The sequence below is a fragment of the Panthera onca genome, chromosome C2 (assembly GCF_046562875.1).
Source record: "Panthera onca isolate mPanOnc1 chromosome C2, mPanOnc1 haplotype 2, whole genome shotgun sequence".
Lineage (NCBI taxonomy): Eukaryota > Metazoa > Chordata > Mammalia > Carnivora > Felidae > Panthera > Panthera onca.
The window spans coordinates 2,099,183-2,120,409 of NC_138347.1; the positions used below are offsets into that span (position 1 = coordinate 2,099,183).

At 57.6% G+C, this 21,227-nt stretch overlaps 1 protein-coding gene across 20 annotated transcripts in view; it reads right to left on the minus strand.

Moving 5' to 3' along the window:
• Positions 1 to 21,227, minus strand: part of TRPM2 (transient receptor potential cation channel subfamily M member 2) — a 55,928-nt gene that overhangs the window by 9,685 nt on the left and 25,016 nt on the right. For 15 of the 20 annotated variants that reach the window (XM_078452685.2, XM_078452687.2, XM_078452689.2 and 12 more), the window contains 15 exons: positions 20,982 to 21,084; positions 17,542 to 17,663; positions 17,008 to 17,361; positions 14,576 to 14,713; positions 13,119 to 13,248; positions 12,786 to 12,931; positions 12,215 to 12,327; positions 11,115 to 11,328; positions 10,293 to 10,411; positions 9,650 to 9,782; positions 9,068 to 9,239; positions 4,100 to 4,283; positions 3,664 to 3,845; positions 3,297 to 3,429; positions 1,837 to 1,924 (listed from right to left, as the gene is read on the minus strand). In XM_078452685.2, coding sequence (XP_078308811.2) covers positions 1,837 to 1,924; positions 3,297 to 3,429; positions 3,664 to 3,845; positions 4,100 to 4,283; positions 9,068 to 9,239; positions 9,650 to 9,782; positions 10,293 to 10,411; positions 11,115 to 11,328; positions 12,215 to 12,327; positions 12,786 to 12,931; positions 13,119 to 13,248; positions 14,576 to 14,713; positions 17,008 to 17,361; positions 17,542 to 17,663; positions 20,982 to 21,084 — 2,331 coding nt within the window. Of the gene's footprint in view, positions 1 to 66; positions 775 to 1,836; positions 3,430 to 3,663; positions 3,846 to 4,099; positions 4,284 to 9,067; positions 9,240 to 9,649; positions 9,783 to 10,292; positions 10,412 to 11,114; positions 11,329 to 12,214; positions 12,328 to 12,785; positions 12,932 to 13,118; positions 13,249 to 14,575; positions 14,714 to 17,007; positions 17,362 to 17,541; positions 17,664 to 17,811; positions 17,978 to 20,981; positions 21,085 to 21,227 lie in introns of those variants that run through there. The other 5 variants (XM_060640571.3, XM_081796553.1, XM_060640577.3 and 2 more) reach the window with 5 other exon arrangements.

The following is a 21,227-nucleotide window of genomic DNA, read 5'->3' on the forward strand; positions in this document are numbered from 1 at the left end:
CAATGGCCACTGGGACTGGACACGGCAGAGGCCGCTGAACCATCCTGAAGCCACAGTAAGACAAACCAGAGCCGCAGGAAGGTGGTGCGTGACCGCCCATCAAGGCTCCCCATGGCTCTTGCTCCTCCCAGAGAAAAGAAACTCCTGGAAGTCAAACATGTTCAACTACGGGAGATGGTGGGAGCCAGGGGACCAACGGGGCCAGGAGAACTCAGTTCAGCAGCAGCTGCACCCGTTTGGGAGGGCGTCAGCAAGGCAGGGACCCACAGGGGAGAAGGCAGTCGGGGCAGACCCCCGTGTACAGCGGTCCCAGGGCAGGGGCTGGCTCACGGTGGGCACCCCACCATCACAGGGCCGAGTGGCTTGCCCCACCTGACACAGCAGAGCTGGGAAGAGACAAGATTCCTGTGACAGCGTGTGGGGCTCAGGTGTTGCCTGCTGGGAGGCTGCTATGGGCAGCAGGGGTGCTCATAAGAAAGCCCCCAGCAAGAGGGGCACAGAGGGGCAGGGACCCAACCTCCTCCCAGTCCACCCCTCTTACTCTGAAGGCCCGAGGCCTCCCTGACCACCGGCCCCTGCATCTGCCTTGATTGCTGCACTTACTAAACCATACTGTGACAATGGACGTTTATGTCTGTGCCCCCCAGACTGCAAATCTCTGAGGGGGAGGCAATGCCTGTTTGCCTTGATGTTCCCCAGGCCAGCCCTGGATGTGGCATGGACGAGGGGCACAGGAAACATGAAATGACAGACGGATGGGTGGATGAATGGATGAAGAGAGGGAGGGAGGGAGGGGGAAGGAGGGAAGGGAGGAAGGAGGGAAGGGAGGAAGGAGGGAAGGGAGGAAGGAAGGAAGGAAGGAAGGAAGGAAAGATGGATGGGAGGAGGGAGGAGAGAAGAAAGGAAGGAAAGATGGGTGGATGGAAGGATGAAGAGAGGGAGGGAGGGAGGGGGAAGGAGGGAAGGGAGGAAGGAGGGAAGGGAGGAAGGAGGGAAGGGAGGAAAGATGGATGGGAGGAGGGAGGAGAGAAGAAAGGAAGGAAAGATGGGTGGATGGAAGGATGATGGATGGACGGATGGGTGAACAGATGTTCAAGCACCTGAGCCCAGCTGGCCTGCAAGGTGATTAACTCTCAGATGTGAGGCTGCTCAGGGCTGCCTGTCTCAGGTCCAGGACTTGGAGCCCAGCAGGCGTGGCCCGACTAGTGGGGGGACCATCAGTGGGCATTGATGGGGGATGAGTGGGGCGGAGGCTGTTCATCGACTGCCTGCTGCCTGTTGGCAATGTCCTCTGAGCTCCCCCTCGTGCAGAAGCATCAGAACCTTGACCCAACCTTCCAACCGTCTGGGGCCGGTCTGAGACGTCCACACGCTTTCTGATGTTACTCAGCCCAGTGCTCCACCCAGACGTTCAAACGCATCTTGCTGCCCTGGGGCCCTCCCTCCCCAACAGCATCGGCGGTTAGCCTGGGAAAGCAGCCGCGGGCGTTTGGAATTCCCACAGCTTCTGGATGTGGAGTCCTGCGGCCACGGTCACCTCGGAGGACAGCTCTGAGGAGGCCAGAGCTGGGGAGGAGAGCGGCTCCCTCGGAGCAGCCCATGGTGTAGACGCCCCACAGTGCAGGGTGGTGAAGCTCAGTGGGGAAGTGTTTGGCAGAACGTTCTGGAGGGCAAAGAAGGCACCTCTTCCGGTTGGGAACGATGGCCCCAACATCCCCCAGCTCCTTCTCCTGGCCGTTTCCCCAGCGTGCTCATCCTCAAAGCCCCTGCACCAGAGCGGTGCCCCGGCCAGGCAGATCCATGACCCGGAAACAGAGGCGCTGGCCTGGAACTCACCTGCTCCTCCAGGGAGGCCAGTCTCTGCTCCATGGAGCCTGAGCGCTTCAGACTTTCCATTTCCAGCAGGTCCACCATGGTGCTGACCCTGAAAGAACACCCAGCTGAGCCCAGCCGGGCCGGCCCCAGGGGCCTGGATGTCGAGGATACACGATGCTAGTCTGTAGGTGCGAGTCCCTACCTGACCCCTTAACTTCAGGCACCTTCTCCTGAATCTGAAAGTATTTATAACCCGTTTCTGTATAGAAGGAACACTGCCCACGGCCCCAAAGGGGAAGATCTTCCAGCAAGTGGACGCCCCCAGCTCACACAGCCACACTGCCAGCCGTGGGAGCATCGCTGGGAGTCACACAGGGATGAGCAGTCCTCCCTTTGATTTGCTGACAGGCCGCTAGACAGCCAAGTGCAAAGATCAAAGCTGCTTCTGGGCACCGATGGGTTCGGGGGATGGGCAGTGCCGCTGTTTGGGGAACGTCTGTTTGGGTTTGTCTTATTTTGCTACCACATGGGGACGTCACCCAACTTTGGCTGCCAAGTGTATAGGCAAGGGATCCCGCGGCTGAACACTGCCCAGACTCTCCTGCCTGGCTGTGCCCGGCGTTTCCTACTTCTCCCCTCAAGGGCACCTTCAGAGAACCTTCGTAGTAACAAAGTCAGCAGCCCCTTCAGTGAGTGCTGAGCTGGGCCCGGGACCCGCTGTGAACAGTTCTCGGGGGGCGGAGGAGGGCGCAGTTTACTCCCCCCTTCACCACGTGTTCCCTAATCCCACAAAAACCACGGAACCGCTTCCTGCCGTGTTCCCCAAGTCAGCCTGTGGATATGCTGTGTGGTTACTGGAGAGAAGGTGACGGAGTGGCTTTGGCAGCACGACCCCCTGCGTCTCCAGACGAGACGCACACCCGCTCTCCATGTGCCCTCCCTCCGGCACGCTCTGGAAGCCGCGCCAGGCGATGGCTGCCATCATTGGCTCCAGCCCACGGATGAGCTGAGAGACACCCAGCAAGGCAGGTGCACAGCTCTGAGGAGAGGGCGCTCGCCTGCCTGCAGGGAGCCCGCCCGCTGGCTGTCCCCCCACCCCCACCAGGCGGCAGGACACCCCTCTCCCTGCATGGCCAACGGGACTGCACCAGGGCCAGGAGCTGCCATAGCCACATGGCACGTGTCCCCTCCTCTCCTGGCCCAGGGAGAGACACAGGGCCAGCAGGACCAGCTCCCCCCACCCCTGCCTCCTAAGGAGGTCAAGGATCAGCCCTGCCCCCAGTGCTGGTGCAGCCTTCACCCTCCTCCCCACCCCACGCGATCTGTCCTTCCCAAGGGGGGAGCCACGGGTCAGCTGGAGGACACAAGCTTCCCGCCCCAGGAGCAGTGCCTGGGCCTCTCCCCCAGGTGAGCCGTGTCCCCGGTGCGACTTGGGGCCGTGGGGGTTTCGCGCGCCCCTGGGCTGCCCCGGCCTCCTGTACTTATTGCCAATGTCTTGAATCTTCTGCTCCGGCCTCTGCTTCTGCTGGTACTGCTGGTTCTGCAGGTAGCTCTCTTTCAGGTAGATCTCCCAGGACAGAAGGGCGGCCTCCTCGTTCTTCTCCAGCTTGCTCTCTGCGGGCGTAGGGGGGCGGACAGAGGGGGCCTGAACGCCGCGTGCAGGGGACACGGGAGGCTCTGGCGGGGAGGGGCCCTGACCGGGAGGACCCCGCCCCACGCCCGTCCGAGGGTCTGCACGCCTGCTGAGCCAACAGGGTTCTAGAAGGAGCAGCCACGCTCACCCACCGGCCCCCGACCGCACCCCAAGCCAGCGGAGCGCGCCCCCGGGGACGGCGCAGGCGGCCTTACTGAGCTGCTTGCGCCGCCTGGCGGGGATCTTCAGGACCACCCTCTTGATGAAGAGATGCAGGTGGCTGAGGAGGATGAAGGGGGGCGGCGCGGGGGGCCTGCCCTGGTACTCCTCTATCAGGTCGTGACGCTGGAACTTCCAGATCTGGTCCGTGTGCTCCTGGACCTGCTGGAATGTGTAGCTGGCGGGAGGCAAGGAGAGCGCGGGTTACAGGAGACCCGGCCAGCGCTGCGAGAAGGACCCGCCCACCGCGCTCTCCGGGGTCGAGAAGGACCCGCCCACCACGCTAACCAGGGGCAGGAAGGACCCGCCCACCGCGCTCTCCGGGGGCGAGAAGGACCCGCCCACCACGCTGCCCAGGGGCAGGAAGGACCCGCCCACCGCGCTCTCCGGAGGCGAGAAGGACCCGCCCACCGCGCTGCCCGGGGCCCTCACTTGAACATGGCGATGAGGAGGTTCAGCAGCAGGATATTGGTGAAGAGCAGGTACAGGCAGAGCAGGATGACCGTCAGCCACTCGGGGAAGGCAGGCTCGTGCCGGACGGCATCGCTCTCCGGGCATTTGGGCTTGTAGGGATCTGTGCCGTTGGGGCTGCACTGGTCCAGGCTGAAGTTCACACCTGGGGGCGGGGGGGCGCAGGGAACAAAGACAGCCAACGCCGAGTCACCAGAGTCCCTCGGCAATGGGCGTCCTCAAGGCCTGGACACCTGCACAACGGGGTGACCTCAGCTGTCAGCTCAGGTCCAGAGAGAGGCGTCTGTCTACCCCCAAGCGTCCTCCGCGGGAGAGGGAAGTGAGGAGCCAGACCTGTACTCCTGCCTCAGGCACACACGCCCACTCAGCACCCAGCTGTCCCCTTCAGGCCACTTCCTGGGTCCGGGGCAGGGCCCCGCACCAGGAAGGGGGAGGGGCTGTCACCACTGAGACACAGCCGCCAACCACAGGGAGCCCACTGCGGTGGACAGAATTCAAGCGGAGTAAATGAACAACTCTCAGGAAAAGAAGGGAGGCAGGGGAAAAGAAAATTGCGGCACAGGTAATGTACCCATACCCAACAGGTGATTACAAACAGAAATGCAGTCCCACGTTTGTAGAAAAGTGAAGGGCATATTCAACAAAACATGTCCAGCTTGTATGTTAAAAAAAAACAAACCCTCCAAGGGGCACCTGGGTGGTTCAGCTGGTTAAGCATCCAACTCTTGATTTTGGCTCAGGCCATGATCTCAGGGTTGTGGGATCAAGCCCCACGTCGGGCTCTGCACTGACAGCGTGGAGCCTCCTTGGGATGCTCCCTCTCTCTCCCTCTCTGCCCCTCCCTGCCTCAAAATAAATAAACTTAAAAAAACAAAAAACTCTCACGAAACACACTAAGTGGCAGTTATTAATTGTGGTTAACACCCAGAAGTGGGATTATGGACATTATTCTTTATACTTACTTGGATTTAAAATTGTCAACAATGAGCATGTACTAATTTTTTAAAACTGCAAGTCAGTATCCTGCTGCCCTGCGCCCAGTTGTCAGTCCCCCTACAAGAAGGTGCTATGAAAAAGAAGAAAGAGGGGTGCCTGGGTGGCTCAGTCGTTAAATGTCCAACTTTGGCTCAGGTCATGGTTTCACAGTTCATGAGTTCGAGCCCTGGGCCCAGCTCTGTGCTGACAGCTCAGAGCCTGGATTCAGATTGTGTCTCCCTCTCTCTCTGCCCCTCCCCTGCTCGCTCTCTCTCTCAAAAATAAATAAAAACATTTAAAAACGTTTTTAAAAAAGAAGAGCTCAAATCAATAACATAATCTACCACTTTATGAAAGAGAGAGAGAGTTCAAGCAAGGGAGGGGCAGAGAGAGAGGAAGAGAGAGAATCCCAAGCAGGCTCCACCCTATCAGCACGGAGCCCGACACAGGGCTTGATCTCATGAACCATGAGATCATGACCTGAGCCAAAATCAAGAGTCGGCCACTTAACCGACTCAGCCACCCAGGCACCCCAGTAACACAACCTTCCACTTTAGCAAACTAAGACAAAAGAAAAGCAGACTGAACCCAGAGCAAGCAGAAGGAAGGAAATAATAAAGATCAGAATGCAAATAAGTGAAATGGAGAATACAAAAACAATAAAGGAAATCAATAAAACCAAAATCTGGTTCTTGGAAAAGACCAACAAAATTACAGCCTTTTACCTAGACTGATCAAGGGGGAAGAAAGGTTCAAATTGCTAAAGTCATAAACGGAAGAGAGAACATCACCACCAACCCTACAGAAATAAAAAGAACTGTAAGGAAATACTACAAAATTGTGTGCTAACAAAGTAAATGGTGTAGAAAAAATGGACAAAAAGTCCTAGAAAGAGGCAAGGCACCACAGGGGACTGAGGAAGAAATGGGAAGTCCAGACAGACCTGGAACAAGGAAAGAGACAAAAATAATAATTTCAGAACTTCACACGAAGAAAAGTTCAGGCCCAGGTGGCTTCACTCGTGAATTCTCCTGAACGTTTGAAGAATTAAAACCAATCCTTCACAAAGTGTTCCAAAATAGTGAGAGGAGGAAACACTGCTAACTCGTGCTAGGAGGCCAGTGTCACCCTCATCCCAACACCAGACAAAAACATTACGAGAAATGAAACCACAGACCAATGCCCTTTATGAACATAGATGCAAACATCCTCCACAAAACGCTGGCAAACTGAATCCAGCATCACATAAAGAGAGTTACACACCGTGACCGAGTGAGGTCTGTCCCAGGAGGGCAGAACCGGTTTCACATCTGAAAATCAGTTAATGAACACACCGTGTTAGTAGCATAAAGAACAAAAAATCATGCAGACATTTCAACAGGTGCAGGAAAAGCGTTTGACAGAATCGTGCCCGCTTTTATAATAAGAGCACTCAAGACACTAGGGGTGGGAGGGAGCTTCTTCACCCGGATGAAGGACGTTTACAAAAACCCGCAGCAAACTTCGTACTTAATAGTGAGACTGAAAAAAACTCCCGCCTCTAAGATCAGGCACCACAAAGAGATGTTTGTTCTGGATACTTCTATTCAATGTTGTACCAGAGGTTCTAGCCAGGATAATTCAGCAAGAACAAGTAAAAGGTATCAGATAGGAAAGAACAAGTGAAAATATCTCTATTTGCAGAAGACACGATCTCCTGTACAGCAAATCCTGGGGAATCCACTAAAAACTGGTAGCGCTATAAAGAACCTCAGCAAGATCGACGTGTAAATACAGTGTATTTTAAAAAATTTTAAATGTTTATTTTTTTTGAGAGAGAGAGAGAGAGAGACAGAGCATAAGCGGGGGAGGGACAGAGAGAGAGGGAGACACAGAATCCAAAGCAGCTCCCGGCTCTGAGCTGTCAGCACGGAGCCCGACGCGGGGCTCGAACTCACGAACTGCAAGATCATGCCCCTGGGCCACCCAGGCACCCCACATACAGCGCATTTCTATACATTAGCAACAGACAATCCAAAAATAAAATGAATAAAGCAATTCTCTTTACAACAATATGAAAAAGAGTAAAACACTTAGGAATAAACTTAACAAAAGCAGCGTAACTTAGACCCGGGAAATTACAAAATTTTGTTGAAGGAAGTTAAAGATCTAAATAAGCAAAAAGACATCCCACGTTCACCGTCAAAGTCCTAGATGCTTTTTGGAGAAATTGAGAGGTTGATCCAAAAATGTGTGTGGACCCAAGGGACCTGGAGGCCAAAGCAATCTTGAAAAAGGAGAGCAAAGTTGAAGGCCTGACACGTCTTAATCGTCTTAATCGTAAAACTTACTACAAAGTGACACTCACCAGGCTGTGTGGTGTTGGCCCAAGGGCAGACACACAGATCAATGGAACAGAATGGAGAGTTTGTAGATAAACCCTTTCATTAATGGTCCATTGGTTTTTGACAAGGGGCCAAGACAATTCAATGGGGATTTCAACAAACTGGGTATTTGCATGCAGAAGAGTGACCCCTGCCTCACACTGTTTACAATGTTAACGTAAATAGCTCAAAGGCCAAAAGTAAGAAGTTATTCTAACTTCTAGAATAACAACACAGACATAAATGGTCACGATCTTGGGTCAGGCAGCGGGTTCTGAGATACGACAGCAAAAGCACAAGTGACCAGAGTGACTGGGGGGGTGGACTTCGCCAAAATTAAATCCTGGTGCTTCAAAGGACACCATCCAGAAAGGGACAAGACAGCCTGCAGCATGGCGGAACATATTGGCAAATCAAAAGCATGAGAAGGGACTGGCGTCCGTGTAACTCAGGAAGAAAGAAAAATAACCCACTTGAAAAATGGGCCAATGACAGGAGCAGACGTTTCTCCAAAGAAGGCACGTGAATAGCTCCGTGAGCACACCGGCACATTTGCCATCAAGGAAATGAGACGCGTCTCGTGCCCACTGGGATGGCCAGAAGCAAGAAAGACAACAGTGACAAGCCCGCTCGAATCTGGAGCGCTGGGCCCTGTATTGTTGCGGTGGGGACGTGAAACATGGTGCAGCTGCTGTAGAAAATAGTGTGGCCGTTTCTCAAACTGCTAAAGACAGCACACAACCCAGCAGGCATACAATCCACTGCCTGACCTCCATCCAAGCGGGAGGGAAACACGTCCACACAGACACATAATTGGAAACATCACTGTTATAACGGTTCCGAGCAAGGTTACACATAACGGCCAGAAGGCAGAAACAACTCAGGAGCTCACCGATTTACAAATGCAGAAACAAAATGTGGCCTGTCCGTGCAATGGAACATTGTTTAACAACAGCAAAGGGGGACTAAATGCTGACGCAGGCTACAATGTGGCTGAGTCTTGAAAACGTCATGCTAAGAGAGAGCAAGACACAAAGATCATCCAGTTCATACGAGATGTCCAGCAGAGGCAGACTGTATAGAGGGAAGGCAGATTAGAGGTCGCCAACGGCTGGGGACACGGGGAGTGACTGCTAAGGGGGGTGGGTGTCTTTGGTGGGTGATGCAAATGTTCTAAAATTCGATTCCGTAAGTACAGTGAAAACCACTGAAGCACACACCTCAAACAGGTGAGCTTTTCCTATTAGGTGTTCTATCTCGATGAAGCTGTCGAAAAGAAAAAACTCAGCGTACAGAAAGGATTCTCTCCGTCTAGAGGAGGAGGAGGAGGGACAGGGTGGCATGTGGTGTGGGGGAGGGGTGTCAGAGCCCCAGGCCGCACCCTCGGCCCACCCCAGATCTCAGCCACGGCCCAGGCTCCCCCCACCCCGCTGATGCCAACCCCCCCCCCCCCGCAACTAAGCATCACGTGCACTGGGTCTCCTGCCACACGGGCACCCGGGGAGCCACCCCACTCCCCGCCCCTCACCTCCCAGCCCTCAGGGAGCCTTCCAGGCACCCCTGCTGGAGCCGTCAGGGACCCGTGTCCTACCGTCGATATAGGCCGGCATCTGGCCGAAGATGGTGAGGTACGACTGGTAGACGACCCCCCGGAAGATCCAGTCCACCCGGCTCTCGTTGTGGATGAGGATGGCCTGCTTGGCCACCCCGAAAGACACCACCCACACCGCCAACAGGAAGAGGAAGAAGAAGACGTCCTTCATCTGCAGAGAAAGGGTGGCACCAGCTGCAGCCGCGCACCCACACGCTCCCGCTGCCCCCCATACTCGGGCCGTGTGCTCTGCGGTGGTGGGAGGAGCTGCTGTCACCCTGGACAGGGACGCCTGGGGCCACAGGCCTGGCCTGCCCGCACATCCTAATAGGGTGCTGGGCATGATGTGTAGGAGGGGCTGGGTATGACTGTGACCCATGGAGGGAGTGAGAGGAGCTGTAACAGGGATCGGGAATGAGCTGTGGAGATCAGGGGAGGCTGTCTAGAAGAGGGGACATACAGGCAAAGACCTGCGATGGGCAGGCTGGGGTTGGGAGCCCAAAGGCAAAGCAGGGACGCGCTTTGCTCGAGCCCTGGAGCACCTCGCTTGCGACTGGCGTCCGGACCCCCTGATCCCCTTACCATCCGCTTCACGATGATGATCTTGGGCCCCAGTGTCTTACTGATGGTGAAAATGTGCATCAGCCGGAGGCAGAACATGATGAAGTCCAGAGAGAGGATGATGCGCCCGGGGTACAGCAACGCTGGTATGAGCCTGGCCCCCAGGCAGAATCAAGGACCCCTGAGCTCACCGCTCCCAGAGCCCGTCCCCAGCTGCCCGCTCACCTGACCAAGCCCACGTGTGCTCTGGAGGCCCCCGGACCCCAGAGAACTAAAAACGGGGTATGAGCTCATGGAGCAGTGCCTCCAGGGAGGTGTTATCCAGAAAGGTCCAGAAGCCCAGCCTTGGGCAGGGGAGGTGGGCCGTGCGGGCCTCTTGGGAAGCAGCAGGGCTGGGCTGGTCCCTCTTGCCTCATGGAGAGAGGGACTGAGGCAGGGACACCCGTGGCCCTAATGGGCAGGGGAGTGGGCGGGGCCCCAGCAGGAGGCGGAGCCCCTGGGCTGCAGGTGCGCAGCCCTCTGAGGGGGCGGGAGCTCTGGCAACTTCCCCTTTGCTCAGGGCAGATTTTGTCCCCCAGACAGACGGCAGACATGGCCAGAGGGGACGTGAGCCCGCTGGGCTGCAGCCGCAGACGGGAAGCCTCAGAGAAGACAGGCCACTCACCTGCAGGTCAGTCCTGCTATGAACAGCAAGATGGCACCGATGTCCAGTTTATTCCAGAAGTCACTGAAGTACAGGAGGGCCATCTTCATCAGCCCGAACTCGTCAGAGTCATAGAAGAGCTGCGAGAGGACGAGGTTAGGGGTCTGGCTGTCTTCACCAACCTCACCAGCAGCAATGAAAACACTCCCTCCTTCCCGGAGAGTGAGGCTAGCCAGGAAGGGGACAGATTCCCACCGTCCCCTGGGTCGAGGTACCCTGGGTCGAGGAAGAGTGGGAGAGGAGCCCAGGCAGAGGTGTCGCCAGGCGGCCCTGAGCCCACCGTCCGACCCACCGCAGCCCTGCTCGGTCCACAAATGTGTGTGGCAGGGACAACCCCCTCCTGTCTGTGTGAGCCAGCTTCCCACAGGACCCCTGTCCACCTGCTTCCGCAGAAGACCCAGAGAAGCAGGACCACGGCAGCCCCGGTCCCCGGCAGCTGGGTGGGTGGGGCAGACGGCCCCCCTCGGGGAGGAGGGCACACCCACCCTCCGATCTGGGGCTTTGCCCCCTGGGAGCGGGTCGGACCTCAGGAGGCGGCACAGCCAGAGGGGAAGCCAGCTGGACAGCGCCGCCTCCCACACTTGCCTCCCGGGGAACTCTGATGCCACCCCGGACCCTGACTGCAGCGTCTAGGTGCCCGGTTAGCCCGCCGTGGGCCTACGGAGAAGGTGAGCCAGCCGCGGGTTCCAGTGCCGGGGGACTCGGGTGGGGATAGGGACCAGTGGACAGGCCACGGGGGCTGGAGACCCAAGGGAAGCGGGGAAGGGGGCTGGGCGGGCACACCTGCCGCAGCTCCTCGCACACAAGGGAGAAGAGCCAGAAGTAAATGAGGTACTCGCAGCACGAGGGTGTGGGCTGGAAGTCCACCATGAGCACGTAGGCGAACAGGCAGAGGAAGGCAAAGTAGGACAGGATGTTGAGGTGGAAGATGACCACGGGGGCATTGAAGAAGGCTCGGACCCGGGGCAGACCCGGCCCGGCCTGCAGCCTCCTCTCCCTGCAGGGCAGATGCAGACGGGAGGGGGGTGGGCTGTGAGGGGCCTGGGGCTCAAAGGACCTCTGCCTCCCCTAAGGAGCAGGGCCGCCGTGCCGGTGTGTTCCTGTCACACGGCAGAGACGGGCCTGGGCACAGCGGGCATCCATGCAGCCCACAGACTCTCCACACACAGCCACATGGGGGCTCCACCACAAGGCCCCGCACGGGGAGGGCCCTGAGAGCACCTGTCTCTGGTTCCACCAGGACTGAAAATGAATATTGGGCCCAGGGATGCTCAGTGCAGGGGGGAGCTCAGTGCAGAGCCAGTGCTCAGGGCATGGGGGAGCTCAGGGCAGGATGGGTGCTCAGTGCAGGGGGTTGCTCAGGGCATGGGGGAGCTCAGTGCAGGGAGGTGCTCAGGGCAGGGAGGGTGCTCAGGACAGGGGGAGTGTTCAGTGCAGGTGAGGTGCTCAGTGCAGGGTGGAGCTCAGGGCAGGGGCCAGCTCAGTGCCAGGGTGTGCTCAGTGCAGAGGGGGTGCTCATGGCAGGTGGTGCTTAGGGCAGGGGTGCTTAGGGCAGGGGTGCTCAGTGCAGACAGGGTGCTCAGGGCTGTGGTGTGCTCCGTGCAGGGGGTTGCTCAGGGCAGGGAGTGTGCTCAGGGCAGGGCCAGCACTCAGTGCAAAGAGGTGCTCAGGGCAGGGCCAGTGCTTAGCCCATTTTTGGTGCTTGGCATGGTAGGTGTTCAGCACACAGAGAGACCCCTCCCCCCTTGCCTCCTGCCTGCATGCCTCTCTATCACCGTAGGACCTGGTGGCAGCCACCAAGACAGGTGTGACCTGCCCCCAGCAAGCACATTTGGGAAGGAAGGGCCGTCCCTCCCCCTGCAGCCCAGCGGCCAGGCTGGCACCTGAAGGAGATGAGGCCGGTATAGAGCAACGGGAAGGCCAGCATACACGCGATCACCCGCCAGAGTCCGTTGTCCACGCAGAGCTGGCCCCACCACACCTTGGTTAGAAAGGCCTGTGGACAGAGGAGGCAGCTTCAGGCCGGTGGGCACCCCCTGTGCCCCACCCCTGAGGGTGAACAATGTGTCTGCTCGGCGCCACACGCCCACATGCCCCAAACACAGCACTCGGAGCCCCCAGCCACGCAGCGTGGTGGGCAGCATGGGACAGGCCCCGTCATCTTCCGGCAGAGGAAGAGGCTCGGGTGGGCAGGGCCGGGCCAGTCTTTCCCGGAGGTAAGGGCTGGGGCCGCGCGGAGGACTGTAGGCTCCCAGGTAGGGGACCCCCCCCCAGGGGGTCTCTTTTAGCACCAGTTTGCTGACTTGCAAAGGGAGTGGAGAGGGTGTGTCGGCCCGCAGCACAGGACCAAGGCCCAGGCCTGTCCCCGGGTCCCCACAGCACAGGGACCCGTGTGCACCCGCACCGGCAGCACCACGGACAGCTCCTCCTGGAAGCAAGCCTGCAGCACGTCACCTGGACGCCTCCGTGAGACACGAACTTCATGTCCTTGGCCTCCAGGGCTAGCTGCAGGCAGGTGGTCTTGCCCCAGGCCTCCGACACGCGGGTGAGCAGCTTCTGAGCTCGGTCCTCGTCCTTCCGGTGGCACTCGGTGAACACCCCTGGGACGAGGAAGATCGTGTCATGGCAGCAGGGTCCTAGTCCCTGACGCCGGGGCACAGCGTCAGGGAGCAGCCCCAGCCGATGAGACGGTCTGGACAGAACTGGGCGCGGAGGCCAGGGACGAGGATCCTGGGGTGACATGTGAGGAGGGGAGCCGTGGCCCAAGGCCGCCACCTGTGGACTCACCGATGGCTCTGTGTTCATACTCGTCAGCGAGCGCCAGCATCTCCTCCAAGCTGTCCGTGTCCTCCTCCTCCTTAGACAGCTCCTTCAGGATCTTGCTGCAGGCCAAGGCCGCGGCAATGCAGTCCTGGCTCTGGGCACCAGGGAGGCCACAGTGAGAACCTGGGTGGTCCAGCCCGGGAACCCCAGACACGCTGCCCAGGGGTGATGAGAACAGAGGCCCCGCGACACATGGGCCACTAGCTGATTACTTGTGCTCCTGTCTGTATCACTTGGGTCACCCCAGATCTAGAGGTGAGCCTTAGCTGGTGGCCCAGGCTCCCGCACTGGCCAGTGGGAGCGGTCTGCTCACCCACCCGGAGCACGGACCTGATCAGGCATGAGTCTCAGCGCTCCCTGGGCATCTGGTCAACCCCCGGCATGGGGCTGAAGGGCAGAAATGGGACCAGGTCCACGCAAGACCCCACAAGGCTCTGGGCGCCCTGCCTCAGCGGCACCAGGGATGTTAAGAAAATCTCAAGGAAAGCTCTCAAAGCACTGCCTGGTCAGAAGGCAGCACTGGCCCAGGACGAGGGGCCGGTGGCAGAGCCTGGAAATCTCTGGGCCTCCCATCCACTTTGCCCCACAGAGCACGCCTGAGGCCACGGTCAGGCCCAGCTCCACCACGGACCCACCACACACTTTGGGAGAGGGCAAAACCCCCAGAACCACAGACCAGGTAGGAAGCCACCTATGCCACTCTGCTGGTGTCACTGGGGAGGGGACCGGTTCCACAAGAGCAATTTGGAAAGGCCAACACAACAACATTTTTCTCTGAGAAAAAATGACACTTTGTTTTAAGAAGAGAATCTGCTTGAAGTAAAGGAGAACCACGTGTGAGAGACTTGGGTCCACAACACTTGGCTTCAGGCCCCACCTGGCATGTCCTCCGTCATGACCACCAAGCTGCCCACGGGCCCAGTGGCAAGGGAGCTGCTGACCGATGTTCTCAGGTGGCTCAGAAAGGGGCTCTTCCCCCATCTAAGTACCAGACGGTCTCTGTTGAGACCCCTAACGGTCAGTGGAAAGAGATGTAGCGCCGCCGGGGACGTAACTTGCCTCCAGACTGTCTAGTGAACAGGACGGCCACAGCACAGGTGCCGACCCACCGGAACCCCCCGTGTGGGCCATGGAGGGCGGCTCCTCCCAGCTGTGTGTGCCCCCTGAGCTCAGCCCCCGGACAGAATGGCAGGAGGCAGCACAGCTTCTTAAAATTCTTTCCTTGCCTGAGCCAAATTCTCTGTTCTCCACCACTGGGCACCCTGGGTCTCTTCTGGGGTCATGGATGCCCACCGCCCTCCCTCCAAGGCCACGTGCTCCTCCACCTGCTGTCGGCACTGGCTTTCTGGCCACACTCCCTGGCTGAAGCCCCGTCACTAGTCCACATGTAGCCGCGTGTGCTGAGAAACAGGTCTGGTTACCTGTGCCCAGATGATTTCTGCCAGCTCCCGACGGTTCTGGATGATGGCCCAAATGAGAAGATCACGGACTGGGTCCATGGTGAAGGCCACGTGGCCTGGTGAACGCTTGTAGAGGGACCGGAGACTCACTCCCTGCACCTGGTGAGCAGTGGACATTCAGAACCTCTCCTAGGTCCCCACTAGCTTCAGCATCCCTGGGTGTGCCTGCTGAGCACGCAGGTCCTGAGCCCAGCTCCACACCTTTCTGGAACCACTGTTCCTGGAGGGTGAGCCCTACAACCTGCATCTTCAGCAACACTTTAGATCAATCTCGTGTACACTGGAGTTTTAAGACCATCACTCTGGAGACGTGTGGAAACACTCAGAAAGTGGAAAACCCAGCTAACTCCTTTGCCAACAATTGTAGCCTCACGTTACACATCAGGCACCTCTAGTCTCCTTCATCTTAGCTGACGGCATCCAGCCTTTTTCTGTGAGGTAAACTTCCAACACAGAGTCTGTTATAGATTCGTGGCAGTGAGCTCCTCAAGGGAACCTACGGTGTCGCCTGCAGAGAAGACCAACAAGGAATTGTTGCTGAACAAGACAAGGATTACTTGTGAGCAGGAGGGCACCTTGCCCCCAGACACACTCAATTTACACAGTCACATGGGAATCCAGCTTCCTGGCTGATCAGTAAGTAAACATCTACTCAGATGGTCTGGAAATAATTACCAGAGGTGAGAACAACTTCCCACATCAAGCACAAAATTCCACTTTCTTCAAGTCATTTTGTACATTTCCTAAAAGCTTTATCTTTATATTTTTAAAAACTTAATCGACAAATTAAGTTATAGACACAGTTAACTGTAAGCTTCCACTTTAGACCTTCTTAAAGGGCATCTTAAATACGCTGGAATTAATTAAGAAATGCAGAACTGTGAATATACAAAACCAAGCCGCAGCCACGTCTTTCTCCAGAGTCAGGCATAGCCTACCTGGGACGATGGATGAATTTGAAAACTCAAGGAAGCGGGTAATTTTCTAGCAGAAGAGAAAAACCCAAATCTAATCTTAGAACACATAGAAAAGCTCAACAGATCAATTATCAGAAAAGAAACTGAGAAAATCCTCAGAGCTACTACTGAAAAAGGCACTGAGCCCTGATGGACTCATAGGAGAGCCTGCTGATCTGTAAGAACAGGGAGTTCCAGCCACATAAACTGTTCCAGAGCAAAGAAATGAGGAAGATTTCCCAATGGTTTTCACGAGGACAACATCAAGCTGATACCAGAACCTGACAAAGACAGCCCCCAAAATAAAACCACAATCAAAGCTTCAAACATTCTGATGCAAAAACCATGAAAATATCAGCAACATAATCCAGTATCATAGTAAACACATGTTACAATGCAATCAAGTTGAGATCAAAATAGGATTAAAAATGTTTTGGTAACAGAGCGCCTGGGTGGCTCAGTTGGTTAAGTGTCTGACTTTGGCTCAAGTAATGCTCTCACGGTGTATGGGTTCGAGGCCTGCGTCGGGCTCCATGCTGACAGCTCCGAGCCTGGCGCCTGCTTAAGATCCTCTGTCCCCCTCTCTCTCTGCCCCTCCCCTGCTCATGCACTCTCTCTCTCTCTCAAAAAGAAACATTAAAAAGCTTAAAGAACTGGGAGACGGATACTTGCTAACATAAATTCAGAAGCCGGTCTCGCACTTAACACAGAGATGAGTCAAGATTCCCATCAAACACGGACGGAGACTAGAAAACAATCTCTCCCGTGCTCCTGTGTGGCAGTGCACATGCTGGGCACCTCACAGCAATATGGCGGAATCTTGCTGACCTGACCACATGAAAATCCAATTTCACCTGGTGGCCAGGACTGGGGGTACAAGGCACGAAGGAGATCATTTTCCCTGCATAACCTTTTGTACCGTCTGAAATGTTTAGAAAGGGAGAATAATGGATGAAAACATGTCCCCAAAGTTCATACACTGAAGCCCCAGCTCCTAAAGTGACCGTATTTGGAGGTGATTAAGGTTGAATGAGGTCATAGGTTGTGGCCCTGATCTGATGGGACCTATGGCCCTGTAAGAAGGGGAAGGGACACCGTTGCTCTCCGTATCTCTCTGCCTGCACGCCGAGCAAAGACCACGTGAGGACATGGCAGGAAGGCGGCTGTCCTCAAGCCAGAAAGAGAGGCCCCCCTAGAAACCGGCCCCGCGATGCCTCGAGCCCAGACTTCAGCCTCCAGACCGTGAGGGACTAAATATCTTCTTTAAGCTGCCCGGTCTGTGGTATTTTTTTATGGGGGCCCTGGCAGACTACAATGGAGCATATTTCTTTCCCAATAAAAATAAAGGACAATTTCTTTTAAAAAGAAGCCCTAAGGACATAGCAGTGGCCCAGCACACGGGCCAAGTGGGGCTGGGGCCACGTCACCAGCACGCACGTTTAGCTTGATGTTCGGCACGGGAAGCAGGAGCCGTGGCCGGTCGCCGGTCCGGGGCCGGGGGTACAGCGGCTGCGTGAAGTCCCCCAGCAGCTCCCGGAGCACCTGAGCCACGTGGTGCATCTGCACACGGGGGGCGGGGGGCGCGGAGACCGGCCGCTCCGGCTCCTCGGCCAGCACCTTCTGAAGCTTGCTGTGGAACAGGCAGGAGGGGTCCAGGTTCTGGTACAGGTAGAGCAGGGTGTCCCACGTGACGAACTCCTTCAGCCGCACCCCGTTCTCCAGGAAGAGCTTCACGAATTCGGGCTTGTTGGAGATGAGGGCGGCCGTCATCATGGGGTGCAGCTCTGAAGGCTGAGAGAGAGCACCGTGGGGGGCAGGCCTCGCACACCCTGATGGCCAGGCCGCTGGAGACGGGACTGCCGTTGTCTCCACCGGGGGAAGGGCTGGGGTCGGGCAGAGGCCCCCCTCCAGGGCCTGGCCTTGTTCCCGGGGGCCAACAAGGCCCTCCACGGGGCAGCCCAGGAGCCCTACCTTCCACTGCCGCTCGTCGGTGAAGATCTCGCTCCGGGCGATGTCCACGCGGTTCCACGCCACCGCTAACTTCAGCTGGTGGTCCCAGTTCTCATGGCCAAAGTGGTCATGGCTCCGAGAGGCTGCAGGCAAGAGCACTCGTGTCAGGAGGCTTCCGTCTGGGTCTCAGAGCCACTTCCCTGCCATCTGATAATGTCACACAGGGAGGGATTTGTCACCAACCGCGGTGTCTCCGTGTGCCCAGTGGCGGAATCCCCACCACGCACACACCTTTGTGAAAAGCACGTTTCCTTTCAGTGCTGGAATCGGAGAATCTCCGGGTTTCGGCCTCACTCTGGCTCGTCCCCGCCCCCACCTCCTGGTCAAGCCCCTTGGCCCCAGCGCTTACAGAAGACACGGGTGTCTGAAAGGCAGGTGTGTTTGCACGAACCCTCGGAAGTCACCACTGCATATGCCGTCAGTTTCCTTTCTCACCTTGACTGCAGAACCACTGCCCCACCCAGGCTCTACAGCGGCTTTCCCAACTGGTTCCTGCTCTCCCTGGCGGGTTTCACACCTTAAAGCATGGGCTGCTATTTGGGGAAGTGAAAAGGGAAGTTGGACCCTCACCTGACACCACACACAAGACCCAAGCTGAGATGTGCCCCAGACACCTCCACATAAAGGCCCTGCCTGCAGACTTTCCACGGCGAAACACGAGACAAGATCTGCAGCCACAGAGCAGCTAAAGATTTCCTGGGGTGCGAAGGACACGGACCAGACAGGACAAAATGGACAGATGAAACTCCAGTAAAATGTAAGCCTTCTGCTCGTCAAAGACAACTTGAAGGAACTCGGAAGGCGAGCAAGGAACCAAGAGAAAATCCCCCCAGGGCATCTCTCTAACAAAGGATTCGTATCAGAGTATTTCAAGAGCTCCTGCAACTCGAAACTGAGAAGACAAACCACCAAACAAACACGGACAGACGATCCGAAAGGCACGTCCCCCGGATGCTAACTCGCGGCCAACAAGCCCAGGAAGAGACGCGCCGTGTCACGGGCCATCAGAGAGACGCAGATCCAAACCACCCCGAGCTGTCACTTCACACCCACTAGGACGGCTTCGGTTTAAAACGCTGACCCTGCCAAGCGCCAGTGAGGACGCAGAAAAGCTAGAGCCCACGTCCACGGCTGGCAACGAGGGAAGGCGGTGCCATCTTGTTGGAAAACAGTTGGGTGGTTTCTTATAAACGTGCCCGTGCCACAGAGAACCATAATTCCACTCCCGTAGATGTGGACCCGAGAGAAACGGGAACAAACTGCAGCTTTTATTGGAGCCCCACACCGGAGGCGGCCTTCGGGTCCAGAGACAGGCGGGTGGAGAAGCGAGCTAACCCTAACCTTCGCGCAGTGAAATAGCACTCAGCGGTAGAAAGGAACAGAGCTCTGACACACGCCCACGCGGAAGAATCTCAAACGTGCTGCTCTGAGCCGACGCGAGACACAAAAGAACACCGAGTGTATGATTCCATTTCTGTGAGTTTCTAGCACAGGCAAAACCGTCTCCGAGGACAGAAAGCAGACAGATGGTTACCCAAGGCACACAGAGGCACGAGGGAGCTCTTGGGGGTGGGGGGAGCTGTCCTGTATCTGGATTGTATCAGTCTGCAGGGTACGCACCCGCTCAAATGCATCTGGCAGTAAACCCAGGATGGGGGACGTCACCTTCTTTAAACCATAACCTCGATAAAGTTGATTTTTAAACGGGGTTGTCATTGGGGTGCCCGGGTGGCTCAGTCGGTTAAGCATCCGACTCTTGGTTTTGGCTCAGGTCATGATCTCGCGGTTCACGAGTTGAAGCCCCATCAGGCTCTGAGCTGACAGCACAGAGCCTGCTTGGGATTCTCTCTCTCTCCTTTTCTCTCTGCCCCTGCTGCTCGCTCCCTCTCTCTCCCTCCCTCTCTGTCTCTCTCTCAAAATAAATAAATAAACCTTTAAAGGGGATTGTTACTCAAAAACCACATACGTATTTCTATTGTTTTCATATATTACACACATAATAAAGAGAGAGCCACTTTCTCCCAGAGGCCCACCGCCTCTCCCCTGAACAACCAATTACACTGTGTTGGCTTCCAGAAATAAAGATGCCCTCGTTCTCCCCCAGGACCTGCCCCGCCCCCGGCACACGTGGGAGGCACCGTGACTTTTGGCCGACGTCCACACCTGTATAACCACCGCCACGAATGAAAAATGAAACATTCCCACAGCCCAGAGGCCCGCACGCCCTCCCCGCTCAGCTCCCCCCGCACCCAGGAGAAACCACGATTCACGGCATATTTTCACTTGCTCTTGAACTCGGAGAGCAGGCGCTGGGCTCCGTCCTGGCCGTGAGCAGGGGTCCTTCCCCCCACCCCCGGCGCTGTGCAGGGATGCCCCCGCTCAGGGCCCCAGGCCCCTCATCACCACCTCCCAGACGTGGCAGCCTGGCGTCTCTCTTCCTGCTCCGTGGTCCCTTCACCGAAGAAGGCAAGGAAGGGACAGACGCTCTCACTGCCCCGTCTGTGAACAGGAGGGTCGAGTGCCACGAGCGGACACTGTCGAACCCCTGTGGTCACGGGGATCTTCACAGCGGCTTCCCGGCCTTCGGCGTCCTTGGTGGCGGGGGCCGGCCGCACGGGCCACGGTGGCGTCCCGGCTCCTGCACAGTTGCTCTGAGTCTATTCAACCGGCTCTTCCCGGTTCTTGTGTCTCCCCGGACGGGGGTCTTCAAATGAGAGCCCCGGTCCTGGTTTTAACCGTCTCACTGGCTCCGTGAGGTTTTACGTGCCATCCCGAGTCCTTCTGTCAGGAGGAGGCCACGGAACAAGCCCAGGTTTGCCCCCCTCTCCCGGCAAAGCTTCCTGCCGCCCTGCTCCGCCCGGGCCGCGTCCCTCGGGGGTGAGGAGCCAGCACGACGGCTTCCTGGCGTGGGGACGTCGTCCACAGCGGGAGGGGCAGGGGCACCCGCCGTCCCCCAGAACCGGAGGGAGAGGGGAGCGTGGGGCGGAGGGCAGGCCAGGGGCTGGCCCAGGGGCGGCCGCCGCGGGAGCTTCATCGCCCAGGAGGGGCCGTGGGAGCGCCGGCACACGAGCAAGCACGCAGGTCAACAGCAGGCCTCCCAAGGCCTTCTTCCCTCCCCGACACTGTATGGGCGGCTGCGATGCCCGCGGAGGGACCATTCGGGCGGCTGCACCCGGCCTCCGCTGAGGAAGGCAGTCGGAGAAGGGAGCCCGAACCCCCAGCCCCGGCGCGGGCCCCCACCTGCCTGGCGGGGCCGTGAGCTGGGCCCGGCGTGGCCCACCCCCGGCTGCCCTGTGACCGGTGCCTCTGACTCAGGGGTGGGCCTCTTGGTGCCTCCAAGCGTGGGGCCCCGGGCACCTCCCCTCCGCTTCTCCCTCCACCCCACCTTGCCCGACCCTCACCTTTCAGCAAGGCCTGCAGGATGGCCACGTCCACGTCCTGCTGGCCATCCTTGCCTTCCCGGAAGATGGTCAGCAGCTGCCGCCTCCGCACAATGTCTTGGATCTGCAACCGACACGGCCCAGGTGAGGTTTGGGGTGACGAGCGGCCCCCCGTCTCCTCGAGGGGAGCCGCAGAACCGAGGCCCCGGACACACAGCCGGCGCCCCGGCACGAGGCCACCACCTCGCCTCCCCACGGTGAAGACGA